The sequence below is a fragment of the Arachis hypogaea genome, chromosome 14 (genome assembly GCF_003086295.3).
Source record: "Arachis hypogaea cultivar Tifrunner chromosome 14, arahy.Tifrunner.gnm2.J5K5, whole genome shotgun sequence".
Taxonomy (NCBI): domain Eukaryota; kingdom Viridiplantae; phylum Streptophyta; class Magnoliopsida; order Fabales; family Fabaceae; genus Arachis; species Arachis hypogaea.
In genome coordinates, this window is record NC_092049.1 from 6,166,050 (window position 1) to 6,181,202 (window position 15,153).

Consider the following 15,153-nt stretch of genomic DNA (forward strand, 5'->3'; position numbering starts at 1 on the left):
TAGTTAAATAAGTCAATATTTTGAGTATGTAATATTTTAAAAAAAAATTTGCTGTGCACCGAGACTTTATACTGTACATATTTTGTTGATTGGATGTTAATATTCTAAAAATGTGGTCCTTAAAAAAATTTATACTATATACTAAAATTTATGTATTATATACCAAATTTATGTGTTTTATATTAAAATTTTTATGCTCTAATTTTTTGAATAGATATAAAAGAAGAGAAAAAAAGAAAAAAAAAAAAAAAAGAAGAAGAAACAATACCTACATGCGTACAAAAGAGAAAAAGCAGTGATGACTTGATTGAAAATTTAGTTTAAAAAACGCTTAAACACCTAATTTTGTTGTATAATCATTGGTTGAAAAGTTACCGTAAAACCGTCTCAAAACCCCCCACGACCTTCTGATGCTTTTGGTGTAGTGAGTAAATTACCTCTATAAAAATTATCAACACTAGGAATCCTATTCCAAATTTATCCTAGTAGTTCAATGATAACGATTCTAGATTTAACTCTAAATAAACAAGAGATTTGATTTAGTCATTCATATATAAAATTTATATTAAAATATAAAATATATATATATTTGTAATTTTGTATACAAATATATAGGAAATAATTTTTAGTGGGTAGATAAAATCTTTTAATGTAAAAGATGCAGAGTAGTGTGAAGAAAAGCGATGAGTGATTAGCAAAATCGAACCCTTAGCTTATGCTTGAAGAAAGTCCTTCCAACCAATTAATGACCGCACGATTGATTTGTCCCTATCCTCATGTGAAATAATGTCTCACCTCTTCTTCAATTTCACCTTGTGCACTAAAATTAAAAGAACAGGTTGCAGTTTACACACTTCATAAACATCAAGACCTTGACGCATCATTAATTAATTAATTAATTCATTTTTAGTATTTACTTCAAAGTTCAAAGCAAGTTCTTTAGTATGTAGGGCCCACGCATGCAAGCAACCATTGTTGAATTGAAGCTCGCAGCCTCTCCGGCCTCCGCCAGGTTGGCCTGGAACTTGAACGGGTAAACCGTTGGACTGAAGTACAGACACATTGATGCCAACACAAAAGAGTAAAGACATACATAGCATATGGAATATTAATTTAAAGTTTTTCTTGGACACATAAATATTAATTTTGATGAACTATCAATGTAAAATAATTTTATATATGAATTTAATTACGTAATTTTATATCAATAAAAATAACTATCTATAATATTTACTGGCAAATTTACGGATTTACGGATTTACGGAGTTAAGGTGGCCATGGTCCCATTTTTTTAAAAAAAAATATTATTACTTTATTATTATTATTATTATTATTATTATTATTATAGTATATTAACACACTAAATAAATTTACATGTTAAAAATTTGATATGTATAAATTATAATGTGTATTATAATATATTAGTAGCAATTAATAAATAGGTTAAAAAAATAAAAACGTATAAATATATAAATAATTAAAGTTATTAAAAATATAGATTTGTATTAATGTAAAAAGTAACAACTATAAAAAATTTTTTATTTTGATTCTTTCTATGGCAATAGTAACAATTAAATAGATTTTTTAAACAATAAAAATTATTAAAATAAAACTTTAAAATAAGATAAAAGATAAATTTTTAGTAGATTATATGATTGTATATATTGAAAAAGAGAATACTTCAAATTTATTTCAGATGATAAACTATATTTTAGTTATATGAAATATCACAGAACAAATTTAAAAATATCAAAATTCTAAAGTATGTAGTTGAATATTAATTTCGATATAATATAATTATTAATTTTGACCTATATACTATAAATTATATTTTGTTGATTTTTTATTATATTATTTTAATTTATTTTAGATTTAATTTGACTCCCCTGTTATAAAATTTTTGGTTCTGTCACTGATAATATTAATCGTATAAATAATCTTTTAAAAAATTAAATATGATTAGATGACTGTATAAAATATTTTATACAGTCACTACATCAATATATATAAGTTTTTGTTCAAATAAATTATAACAATATTTTAAAATTTTATAAAAATTAAAGTGTAAATTAACTATTATTAATTGAGTTCAAATCTATTTTGTCTCTTGAAATTTTAACTTGGCATTTGATTCTAACATTTTAATTTAACATATTAAAACTCTCAAATATTGAATTATAATTCACGTTTGTTTTCGGAGTGATATCTTTAACGGAATATTGATGTTGACGGTAATCAGTGGTTAAAAGAAGGGGGTTGAATCTTAGCCTTTTTTTTGCTGAATATTAATTTCTGTTTTTTTTCAAAGAAATTTCAGGAGATATTTCTGTTTTTTGTCTCATAACCAGTCAAGAGACATTTTCTTTTTGTCTCGTAATCGATTAGGAGATATTTTTTAATTTTGTCTCCAGTGCAACAGAAACAGAATAGGGGGGAGAGAGAGAGAGAGAGAGAGAGAGAGAGAGAGAATCACACCCAGAAGTATCTTGGTCCAACTGCTAAGTGCAATGCAGCCTACATCCAGTCTCCATTACAACAGTGACGGAATTTCACTATAATCATCAGATTACATACACCAATTCTTCCCTAGGAACTACCCATTCCTATCTGAGACAAATCCAGATTCTATCCCTAAATCTGAACTTGACTTGGACACCTACCAAGCTTTCAACTGTAAAGTGCTAACCCAACTTGCAAGGGAATCCCACAGGATCATGAAACACAACATACAGATGTACAAAGAAACTCTTAGACATCTATGGCTTTTTCTTTAATTTTGCTCACTGCATCTTTCTTCTCACTGGCTTTTTCTTACAAACCTCACTCTATTTGCCTTTTATCATGAGACTCAGACAGACAAAACTAAAGAAAAGAAAACAAAATGAAACTCATTAAAGGAGAAGAACTATGTTAGCTTCGGGTAGCTATGAGAACTCTGTGCTTTTTTCTCCTTGTCTCAACCTTTGACCGTTCACTCTTATTATAGAAGGGGAAGCTTCCAAGGTTGAAACCAGTTCAACCAAGCCAGCAACATCTTCTCCAACAAACAATAGCTTCGGTTCGGATAGAGAGAAGAGAGAGGGAAAACCGAAAATCAACATGCATGTACCTCTCTCAACCCTTCTCATCAAGTTCCTTCACTCTGAGCCATTGATCTTGACTTTGACTCCAAGAAAGAACTCTGACCCTTGATGAACTTCTAATCCTTGACAGCTCCTTCTTTTTCATATTTGCTTCTTCCTCTCCGTAGCTCCAGTAGCTACCTTCTATCTTGAATAACAAAAATGGAAATGAGCTTTACCTACTGAGATCTTCTTCTCTGACTGAGACGGGTCTCTCTAATTCTTGGCATGGAAGATCTTAAAGCTCCTCTTCAAAATCTTGCCTTCAATGGAAAAGATCTAGCCACACCATGCTTCGGATCTTCCTTTTGCAAAGGCCATCATCATCCTAGCATTTTCTTCTTCCATTAGCCTTGAAATGCACAAACTAACAAAACCCTAAACCTAGACCTCGTAATAAAAGGCAATACACAATGCAAATCACAAACCAACACATAAAGTTAGATCAAAGTATGAAAAAAATAAAAATAAAAAAAACATTTTAGTGCCTAACATGTTCTTCAACCTTTGTTAGTGTGCCGATGCTCGTTCTTCAACAAACTCATCAAACAATCCCAAATCGAAAAAATGCTAGTCGGAAATATGTTTTTCCTTTATCACAGTCACGCATGCAAGAAGAAGAAGATGAAGGTGAAGAAGAAGAGTAAGAAGAAGAGTCAAGTTTAGTCTGTATGATCATTACTGTGTAGACCAAATATTTTTAACTCCCGAAATCCCAAAATGACGTCACAGGCTCGCATTTAAAACGGCATCATTTTGATCATTCTAACATGACAGCTTAACGTGCCACATCAATACTTTATTAATGAATATCACTCTGGGAGTAAGTCATGATTCAATATTTGAGAGTCTCAATTGAATAAATTAAAATTTTAGGGACTAAAATAAGTATTAACTCGTTAATAATTATATAAAGTATTTAGATAACTTTTTGTATCAATAATTAATAGTACTAACTATTTGTATATTTATTTTATGAATATAACTCAATATTTAATTATATTTAAAGGTATTCAAACGTGTTAGAAAAATATATTTTTTATTTTTTAATAAAATATAATTAGATTAAAAAGATACACCAAAAAATATTAATTATGTATATCCAAAATATGTCTGATAAATAAATACAACAACTTAACAATATAGAGTAGCATTAGAGTAGGGGTGGCAAGTGGGAAAGCCTGCCCCGCCCTGCCCCGCCCCGCCAGAAGCCCGTCCTTTGGTGGGCTGGTCCGTCCCGCCCCGCCTACTAAGGCGGTCCCAGAATCCTAGCCCGCCCCGCCTAATGGCGGGTTGGCGGGCCGGCGGGCTAAGCCCGCCAAATATCCTCTTTTTTTTTTTACTATTAACTACTAAGTAATATATATAATTTCACAACCATATTAATAAATTTATAATTTCTAATGGCATAAAAAATTATATTTTTTAAATTCACAAACATTAAATTCTTTGTAATTATAAATATTTAATAAATATAATTATAAACCAAATTTTCATTCAAAATATAAGTATAAATATTCTCTCCAAAACAAAATAAACATAATCCAAAACATAATTATAAATATTGTCTCTAAAATAACATAAACATAATTCAAAATACTCAATTTTTATCTTCATACTCTTGTAAGTTAGGTTGGGGGAAGTTAGGTTTTGGCAAAAAAATTACAAAAATACCCCCTCACTAAAAAAACCTTAGCCCGACGGGGAAGCCCGTCCCGCCCCGCCAAAGCTCGCCAAAACCCACGGTTTAAGCGGTGCGAATTAGGCAGGCTTTTGCTATTTGGCGGTCCCGATTTTTCAGTCCCCCCGCCTTTTTTGGCGGGTTACGCGGGTCGGCCCGGCGAATTTAGGCCCGTTTGTCACCCCTACATTAGAATGTCTTATAAGTATGTGACTTGAGAACCTCTCAATATATATATATATATAGTAATACTTTGAGAGTAATTCTCTAAGAGTAATGTTATAGATAATTAATTTTTTAATTAATATTAGTTAATTTTAAAAAAAATTATTTTATTTATTTTAAATTAAAATATTAAATTATAATTTTTTAATTTTAAATTATAAAATTAAGTTTTAAAATTAATTAATTGTGTTTTATATTGTATTATTGTATTATGCCAGAGTTAGGTTTTAGATTCAACCCATCCGAGAGTGATGGATCAGCCAATTAGAATGTTATATATATATATATTTATTTATTTATTTTATAATTCGGCAAACTAAGAATTAATCTGTCATGAATTAGAACTTTATTTAAGAATTTGTCGTTAATGCATTGTTACATGTATGATTCAAAGCTTCAACACTTTCTTAAACAAATTAACGAGTTAACCATTAAACCAACTAAATTAGTTAAAGTATTATTATATTTATTTGTTGGAAAACAGAGTATTTTATTTTTTATCCCATAGCATGCTTATATTGTGTTAAAAATACTTATAAAATATGAGAAACAATTCAAAAATTAGAATTCCATGACTTTGTTTCTAATAAATAATATATTCAAAATTAAAGTAAATCAGCGCCTATTAGGTAAAACAGCACCCTGCTAGGATTTTTAGCGTAGCACCCTATTAGGGTAAATTAAACTATCAAAATTAACACTTTTTCACAAATTCTAAAGTACTGCTGCCATTATCAGACATGGATGAAAGAGGAACAGATCACAATTACTATAATCCAGAGGTTAACGGGGATGAGGAGGACATGGTGTTAATTAAGGAGGAAGACATATCCATTGGAGTACAAGCCTGTAAAAAAAAGTCTTATATGGAGAATCTTTGTTGATCGGATATTCTCTGTAGGCACAATGGAGAGCTCTATGAAGGCAATATGGAGCAGACTAGAGGGTTTTCAAGTGGTAGAGAAAGATCGCAACCTTTTTCAATTTTTCTTTGGAAACAAGGACGAAACAAAGAGAATTAAGAGAGGATCACCATAGGTATTCAAAGGGTATGTGCTCCACGTTAAAGGATGGGGTGAAGGAGGAGCTACAGAGGCGAAGATAATCTCTACCTTTCTGATTTGGATTCAATTCTGGGATTTGTCAGAACAATTCAAAATCCTTGAAGTAGGACGCAAATTGGGAGAAAAATTGGTTCAATCACTGACATTGATTTCTTTGAGGTAAGGGGAAAGGAAACAAGAATTATAAAAGCACAAAAAGAGATGAATGGCTTCAATAAAGTTAAAGACTCGCTAAAACTGGTTGGACCGAACAAGAAAATTATGAAAATTGGACTCCACTATGAATGTTTGGGAGTAGTCTATAATTACTGTGCTTTGCTAGGACATGAAGTGAGAATCTGCCCAAGTTTTTTGGAGGATTCAAGGAAGCAACAAGTCAAACAGAAAGCCATTGGGGATTGAGTCAAAGCAGCTCAGGTGGGTAAATAGGTGGAAAGAAAGGAAGGCACTGAATCCGAAGCAATGAGGAACACTAGTAGGTCCTTCCCACAACCAAGGAAAAAACCAGTTCCCTCATGGATGCTGGAAGGTTTTTCAGGGCTGCACATGGAGGATAAAAGAAAAACTTTAGAATGTAATTCAACCTCATGCAAAGAAGTAAGCATACAAATGGTTGAGAGAAAAAGGGGCAGCTCTTGGAGATCCAACCCATAACTGGTTAGTACAGGGGTATTGGCAGGATTCCGATGCCAATGAACATTGAGGAGATTGTGGTGACAAATGATGATAGCCTATCTGCAAGATCAAAGATGAATAATCTGAAAATACTAGCCAGACAGAAAGGAAGTTTGAAATTAATGTATGTTGGTAGTAAGAGAGGAAATGTTGGAAAAGAGAACAAAAGTAACTGGAATAAAGTCTGCTTGGAGAATGATAATGATGTTGCTGAGAGGGTGGAGGGTGCCAGCCATAAAATGGCACCTTCGGACCCATGAAGGTGCTAAGTTGGAACTGTCGGGATTTGGAAAGATTCCTGCCATTCCAAAACTTTAAAGGGATGTGTCAATTCCATTCACCTGTGGTTGTGTTCCTTTGTGAAACCAAAAATCAACCTCGATTGGTGGAACATAAGCTAAGAATGTACAGATTTCATGATTGAAAAATTGTTTATCCAAATGAGATGGATGGAGGGTTGGTTCTAGCATGAAAAGAGGGGGTTAATATAGAAGTGTTACGGCAGATCACTTTTACATTGCAGCCAGAATAAAGGATGAGGTTGCAGATGTATCTTAGTGATTAATTGGAGTCCATCTGAGTTGCTCTGATCAAGTTCGGCTAGTGTAGTATGGAAAAATCTCTAATGTGTGCTGGCAACTTTAGGAAAGAATTGTAATGTTTGGGGACTTTAATGCAATTGTCAGTCAAGAGGAGAAAACAGGAGGAAGGCTTAACGCATGGAGTTCTATCAAATAGTTCACAGAACTTATAGACGATAATGGCAAGCAGACCTTATACCTGGTCTAGTCGCAGAAGGGGAGCGGGCCTTGTCATGGAGAGGATAGACATATTTATGGCAAATGGAGACTAGACAACTATATTTCCGGCAGCTTCGATTCTGAGGCTTGTAGAAAATGACTCTGATCACACACACACACACACACACACACACAAAATAACTAGGTTCTTTATACAATAACTTACAAACATAACCATCACGACTCATAACCCTCTTTACAAGATACATTATTAATGGCGAGGGAAAAATAAATAATAACTAATCTAATATGACAATATCGTATAAGCAAAATGTAATTAAACTATTTGTAAGCTTCTTCATCCGAACCCTAAAAAGATAAAGCTGTAGGGAGGTGAGAACCTAACCACATGGTCTCACCACGGATTTTCAGAATTGTCATAAGTAGATATTTAAAAAAAAAAACATTTTCAAGCACAGTGATCATCGTTGTCATATGAATCTTTTGAAAACCAACAGTTTAACATTCAAAAATCCAAAACCTTTTTAAAAGAAACAGTTAATTATAAAAAATTCAAAACCTTTCTTTTCATATAAGAAAATCTTAAAAGTTTCATAAACTGTATGAATGACCAACCTGTTCTAAGCATAGGTTCATTAAGTCTATGCTGAACCAGCTTGATTTTCATACTTAACTAAACCTCAATCAGAAACCAATCACAACCTCTATCCCATCACATAATCAATTAACACTATCATCAATTCATCACCAATACTCAATCTCAAAAGTATCACAAACAAAAACAAATACAGACAAAACAGACAAGAAAAACACAGGTATAGATAGCAGTTACAGCAAATTGCTCAAATAGCAGTTAATAACAGTTAAGCAATTAGGCAAACCAACACAAATTCAAACTCAAAAAAATACATATGATGCATGTCTTCCCTATGGCCGATGAGTCTCATCTGTCAGTTATATAGCCAAATCCGACATGTCCAGTAGCAAATCCTGGATAGGAACACGAAACATAGAGCAAGTGAGACCAAACCACAACCCTTACATCTTACCCGCATACCCGGGACAAGGGGGACAACCTCACCCCTTGCCTCTTACCCAAGCGGTGTTAGAATTCTCAACCCGGAGTAAGTGGTGACAAAACTCAACTCTTGCTTTTTACCCAGCGTCTCGAACTTTTATCCGGAGTAAGTGGACAACGCCACTGCCTCTTACCCAATCACATATATCTCAATTAGATTCAATTTTATTTTCAAATTCATTCAATTCAGTCAAAAATCATACTTTTAAATCAATCCTTATCATCCTTCATTCAAATTCAGTCATAATCATTCCTTATTATCACACTCATCCTCATCACACCTCCCATTCCGTTCATCAAAAATTCAAACTTAAAACATAATTCATTCTTTTCTAAATAAATCAAACTCAAAATGTAATCCTTAAATCCAAATATTTTTAAATAACCACTTCAAACGAAACCTCCAATTTTTATAAAAATTTCGGTAGCATCTCCTCTAAAATTCGGACTTTGCCACCCTTCAAGGGTTCCAACCAAACCATTTTTCAAATTCTTTTCAAATCAATTTCAAAATCAAATCAAATCCAATATCTCAAACAATTTTCAATATCAAACAATTTTTAAATATCAAATTCTTTCCAATTTTTGTAAACCAATGCTGATATCAAATCAGGTTTCAATATCAACCCACTTCCAATTTCAACCATTTTCAATATAAATCTATTTTTTAAATATCAATTCAACTCCAAGACAAAAAAAAAAATCACTTTTCATAATACTTAATTGAATCAACTTTTCAAATTTATTTTTATCCACAACCATGCACCACTCAAGCAATCAATAATTCCATCAAGCAAGCAATCACATCCATAAGACTCACATAATCACAGAAATATATTTTTCACATCAAATCTATTTATAACAATTCTGTAATAGAAAATAAGTTTTAAGAAAAACTCTTAAAAACAAATGCGTCAAAGTCCCTTTTTCTTTCGGTTTATAGCAGCGACAACACTTTCAACCGCTCCCGCGGCAGCAGCAGACATTAAACACCACATGCAATCACAGTAACTCGACCTGAGATATTAACGTCGCAAATTTCTCAACAAACTATAACAAAACGCTAACAACGAGGGTTCCGAAACAAAAAAACTTACCGGACTTACGAATAACTGATCAAACGGGGCAGCGGCAGCTCCAATGATGATGCAGTGGCTTGATGTCACATGCAACAACCATGAATCTCAGCATGCAAGAATCGAAGCTTGCCCCAAGTAGACAGGGGTTCCAACGGCGGTTTCCGGCGGTCAGAACGACGACACGAAGCTTCGGCGGTGACGAAAACGATGGCAACAGCAGCAACTAGTGCGATGACAAGCTCCTCGCAGCAACTCCTTTTTCCTCCTGGATCTCACGCGACGGTTGTAGTAGGAAGCTCGACGGCGTTTGGTCTTCCCTCCTCGGCAGCGACGCGACAGAACGGCAACGATGATGGGATCTGCAGGCGGCAACACGACGCAACGACGACGGCTCCCTCCTCACAGTCTCTGGCTTGCGTCTCCTTTCCCCTCTCAACGCTGCTCTCTTCCTTTCGGAAACACAACGGCGCGGTGAACGGCATTGGTCTCTGCCGGCGTGCTCCCCCCATCTCCTTCCTCTTCTCTTCTTCTTCTCCCCTCTCTTCTCTTTTTCCCCTTTCTCTCGTTTCCTTCTCCTACGTGTGTGTGTATCTGTTGGTTAGGGGTTGGGGTATGTGTGTGTGTGGCGGCTGCTGAGGGTAGGGGTGTTAGGGTTAATGTTCAATTTGGGAATGTTTTGGTTAATTAAGGTAGTGTAATTTTAATAAAATTAGGGGTAATTGAATAATTAAAAACCAATTTTAATTCAACGAACTTATTTTTAAATAAAATATTATTTATTTATCATATTACAATTTATCTTTAAATAAATACTCTAATTCAAGGATTAAAGATAATGAATTTAATTTTTTTTTTATTCATAAAATAAAATTAAAAAATTTAAATATTCAAATTAAAGCCTATACAATTCACATTATTTTTCAATTACTAAAACTTAAAATTTGAATACAAAAATTATTCAATTAATAATAAAAATCTATCAAAATATAATCTTTAATGTATATTATAGTTCATAAATAACTTATTATTTAATTTTAAAAAATCTGGAATTTTACAGTGTGGCCTTGAGGAGGTTCGGTCACTAATAACTGCAACATGGAATATTTATTTTGAGGACTCAGTCATGTTTAAATTAGTGCAAAAGCTGAAGTTGTGTAGGCATAAGTTGGTAGAATGGTAACAAAGTACTAACCAAAATTTCAAGAAAGAGATAGACAGGCTGTGTTGGCAGATTGAGATACTTAAAAATGCAAGAGTGTTTGGGGGAGACGAGTTAAGTTTGTTGGAAAATGAACTACAAAGGGCTAATAATAAGAGGAAAGCTACTAGAAGAAAAAGTCAAGAGTCAAATGGCTGAAAGAGGGGGATAAAAACTCGAAGTTCTTTCACCAATCCTTCCAATCCCGGATTTGCAACAACAAAATCTGGAATCTGGAAAGAAATGACGGAAGCTTCTTAACAAAGGTAGCTAAAAAGTACTTTTCGGGGCATTTTTTCCTCCATAGAACATGACGATCCAGAGCCTCTATTTGAAGACTTCTCGGCCAAGGTCTCCCCAGCCATGAATCATTAGCTTCTTCGGCCAATTTCCTTGAAAGAAGTGAAACGAGCAACCTTCAGTATTAATTTTGACAGTGCACCAGGAGATGATGGTTTCACGGTAAAGTTTTTTCATTTCTACTGGAATATTATTGTTGAAGATGTCTATAAGGCAGTAAAGAATTTCTTTGTGAGTGGAAGAATGTTGAAGAGCTTTAATCACATTCAAATCTGTCTAATTCTAAAGATCATTGATGCACATAGTATGTCTTAGGTTAGACCAATTAGCCTAATATCTGTTATCTACAAGAGTATTTCTAAAGTAATTGTTCACCTACTATAATCTATTATGAATTTGCTAATTAGTTTTAACCAGAGTGCCTTTTTAAAGAGGAGAATAATTTCTGATAATATTCTTATTGCCCATGAATGCATGCACTACTTAAAGAACAAGAAGATGAGCTTAAACTCATAAATGGAGATTAAACTGAATATGTGTAAAGCCTATGATAGAGTTGAATGGCTTTTCCTATGGTTTATGTTGGGGAAGTTGGGTTTTGATCCTATGTGGAATAAATAGATTCAATAGGTAGTTACCATAGTTTCTTAATCTGCTGTTGAAGGACAACCATTTGGTTTCTTTAGACCAAATAGGGGTATCCGATAAGGTGACCTCTTATCTTCATACTTATTTATTTTTTGTGCAAAAGGTTTATCCTATTTGCTACACAAGGTAGAGCAAAATGGTATCATCTGTGGTAGGGGTGTAAGTTACCGAACCGGACCAAAAATTATCATAGAACCAAACCGAATTTTACAACAACCGAATAAAAAACCGAAAAAACTGGTTTTTTTTGTTTTTTTCGAATTAAACTGATCGGTTCGGTTCGGTTTTCGGTTGTCTTTACTGGAACCGAACCGAACCGAAGAGTGAGGGTTCAGTAGTGTGTATTTTTACTAAGTTGCCCTTTAACCTACGTATAAAAGGGCCAATCAGCCACAATCCTAACTCTTTCTTCTTCTCCTCTTACGCGCAGTACATCAGCTGAGCAGCACACCCAGTCACCCACAAAACACTTCTATCTCCCATTCTTCCACCTCCAACCTCCAACCTCCGAGCAGCACTCCAATCCAGTCCGTCGCCGAGCAACAATCCATTCGCCGAGCAGCAGTCCGTCACCGAGCAGCAGTCCATCGCCGAGCAGCAATCCAGTCACCGAGCAACACTCCAGCGGCAGAGTAGTCCAACTCGAGCAGCACTCCAGTTACTGAGCCGTCTCCTGAGTCCATGCCGTCGTCCAGTCATAAGCCGTCGCAAAAAACCCTAAGTCGTGGCAAGAAACCCTAAGCGGAGCAGCACTCCAGTCACTGAGCAGCACTTCAGTCGCCGAGCAGCACTCTGGTCGCGTGAGCCATCTCCTGCAAATCATTATATTGATTAGTTAGATTAGTTAAATTCACAAATCATTATATTGCCATAGTATATCAAATTTAATTTGTCCTGATTATTGTTGCTGGTCTCTTCTTAATTAAGAAGATGAATTTGATTTCTAATTTGTCTCTGAGGGTTGTTACTGGTTTGTGCTTAATTAGGAAGACAAGTTTGATTAAAATGATTGTCTTTGATTGTTGTTGCTAGTTTGTGCCTAATTAAAAAGATGAGTTTGATTGAAATTTTTCTGCAAAATTTTTGTTGTTGTTGCTTTTACTGAAATTTGTATTCGGTGAGTGATGATAAAAAGTGGGTTACTATATGTTACATGATTCACTTATATTGTATTCAAGGAGGAACTAAGGGCCTCAATACAGCTTTAGCCTTGTCTAATGCCATCTCTAGCCTATCAGGTTTGCTTTCGATGCTTTTTACCTTTTTTTCAATCTCTCAGATCCATTTATATTTGAGAAAATTACATATATTTTCAAAAAATTTGTCTCTGAAATTAATATGCCTTTATAATCCCAAAATATGCAGTGATGGTATTTGGCAAGTTGTGGAAATTGGAACCGTTACCTGAAGAACGTAAGAGCAAATGGCAAAGAGAAATGGACTGGTTGCTGTCTCCTACAAACTATATGGTTGAGTTGGTTCCTGCAAAGCAAAATGCTTCCATTGGTGAAATCTTTGAGGTATTGTTTCATTTGATCTGGAATGGAAATGATTTAACATTTTATATGAATCACACTGCAGTACAATAAGATAGTCACTGTGTTTGAATAGATAATGACCCCGAAAGCTCGTTCTGATGTACACATGAATCTTCCAGCACTTCAGAAATTGGACTCTGCTTTTTGTAGGTCAAAATCTTCATTTTATAAACATCCTGTGAAATCACTATGTAGACTGTATTGACATCTTAATATTTTGATTGACAGGAGATACTAGAATCCATGGTGAATACTGAGTTCTGGTATGAAGAGGGAGGAAGCTGGGCACTGAACGAAAGAGGTTGATTCATCGGGGAAGAGTGGTACACCAAATATTCAAGGCTGTCAAATCGATAAATGATAATATTTTGCTTGAAATTTCTGTGCCAACAATTATTAAAGATGCACTTCTAAAGGTAAGACTTGGAACTCTCAAGACTTGGAATTATATGTTTTTGTTAACCTCAACCACTATATTCCCATTAGTGATGATTAAAGATAACAGAAAAATAGGATGATCTATGGTTAGGTATAAAGTATGAACATGAATAGAGCATTCCATTATAAGGAATAGTATTGGTTCTTAATTCTTAATCTGGTAACACAAGAAAATTTGCAAGTTTTTTCATTCTTGGATCAAGAAATATGATCATAATGTTAGATAAACTTTCTGTGCACTGTAATTCAATTTTCATTGAATCATCGACTAAAATAATCTCTGCATAATGTTAGATAAATTTGTTGCTGGAAACAATACTTTTGGTGCTGTTGATGAGTTAAAATGCTAATTTTTCATTGTTATGTTTATTTTTGTAGAAATTGCACCAACCGGAGAAGATGATGACGAGTCTGGTGTGGATTCAGATTTAGCATGGTGGCTGTTTGGTTTTTATTTGTTTAAAGTGACTGTTTCAGTTTAAAGTGTGTTTATTTTTGTTGTTTTGTTAGATATTTTTAATTGTATTTGTTTTATGTTTAATTAAGTTGAATTTGTATTGAATTAGGATGTGATATACTCTTGTTATTCTAGTTTATTGATGGTTTTAAACTTTATTTTATGGTAATTTAAATTCTGATTATTAGATGTAAAAAACTGAAAAAACCGACCGAACTAAACCGTTGTTGGTTTGGTTCGGTTCGGTTCGGTTGTTCAAATAGCAGCCAACCGAATAGTTGGTATCATTGTAGAACCGATCAGGTCGGTTCGGTTGGTTTTCGGTCCAAAACCGAACCAAACTGAACCGATTACACCCCTAATCTGTGGTATTCAAATTAACAAATGGTGTTCCTCAATAAACCATTTGTTATTTCCAGACGACTCGATCCTATGTAGCAGGGCTAATGAAGAGAGTTGTAATAATATCCTTCATCTACTTGAGAGATATGAACGAATGAGCGGTCAAAAGGTGAACCTGGATAAATCCACAATCTTCTTTAGCAATAACACGTCCATGGATTCTCGACTGGACTTGGCGGATAGGCTAAACATTCAGAACATCGAGGCTCAGAATAAATATTCAGGCCTTCTGTCAGTAGTACAGAGATCAAAGAAGGTCACCTTCAGTGTGATCAAAGAGAAAGTTATACATAAAGTACATGGCTTGAAACACAGACTACTAACACCAGCAGGCAGGCAGATTTTAATAAAAGCAGTAGGTGAGGCTATTCCCACATACTCTTTATCCTGTTTTTGGCTTCCGGACACTCTGTTAAAAGAGATCTATAGAATTCTTCAGCCATTTTGGTGGGGTCAAAATGGGGCAGAAAAGAAGATGTTGTGGATA

The 15,153-nt window shown here is 34.2% G+C and overlaps 1 protein-coding gene and 2 long non-coding RNA genes across 9 annotated transcripts; 1 reads left to right on the top strand and 2 right to left on the bottom strand.

Annotated features, from left to right (window-relative positions):
- Positions 1–5,581: 5,581 nt before the first annotated feature.
- LOC112741219 (uncharacterized) lies at positions 5,582–7,684 on the bottom strand. Its single transcript, XR_003171393.3, has 3 exons — positions 7,548–7,684; positions 6,748–6,827; positions 5,582–6,632 (listed from the first exon to the last, which is right to left on the bottom strand). It is a non-coding gene; the product is annotated as an uncharacterized lncRNA (long non-coding RNA).
- Positions 7,685–7,700: 16 nt separating this feature from the next.
- On the bottom strand, positions 7,701–10,376 carry LOC140178411 (uncharacterized). The gene is made up of 2 exons (XR_011871613.1): positions 9,704–10,376; positions 7,701–9,623 (listed from the first exon to the last, which is right to left on the bottom strand). It is a non-coding gene; the product is annotated as an uncharacterized lncRNA (long non-coding RNA).
- Positions 10,377–12,221: 1,845 nt separating this feature from the next.
- On the top strand, positions 12,222–14,422 carry LOC112741220 (rop guanine nucleotide exchange factor 14). Of its 7 annotated transcripts, none has more exons than XR_003171394.3 (6): positions 12,233–12,631; positions 13,010–13,069; positions 13,197–13,351; positions 13,443–13,515; positions 13,598–13,785; positions 14,186–14,422. XR_003171394.3 is itself a non-coding variant. In XM_072215420.1 (6 exons), exons 3-5 carry the CDS (start codon positions 13,199–13,201, stop codon positions 13,605–13,607), a joined length of 240 nt encoding a protein of 79 aa, XP_072071521.1. In that variant the 5' UTR covers positions 12,236–12,631; positions 13,010–13,069; positions 13,197–13,198; the 3' UTR covers positions 13,608–13,785; positions 14,186–14,422. The 7 variants fall into 7 exon arrangements, 5 of the variants coding, with proteins under 5 accessions (XP_025645892.1, XP_025645890.1, XP_072071522.1 ...); XM_072215420.1 differs by having other exon boundaries at positions 12,236–12,631; positions 13,443–13,519; XM_025790107.3 differs by having other exon boundaries at positions 12,222–13,069.
- Positions 14,423–15,153: the final 731 nt, after the last annotated feature.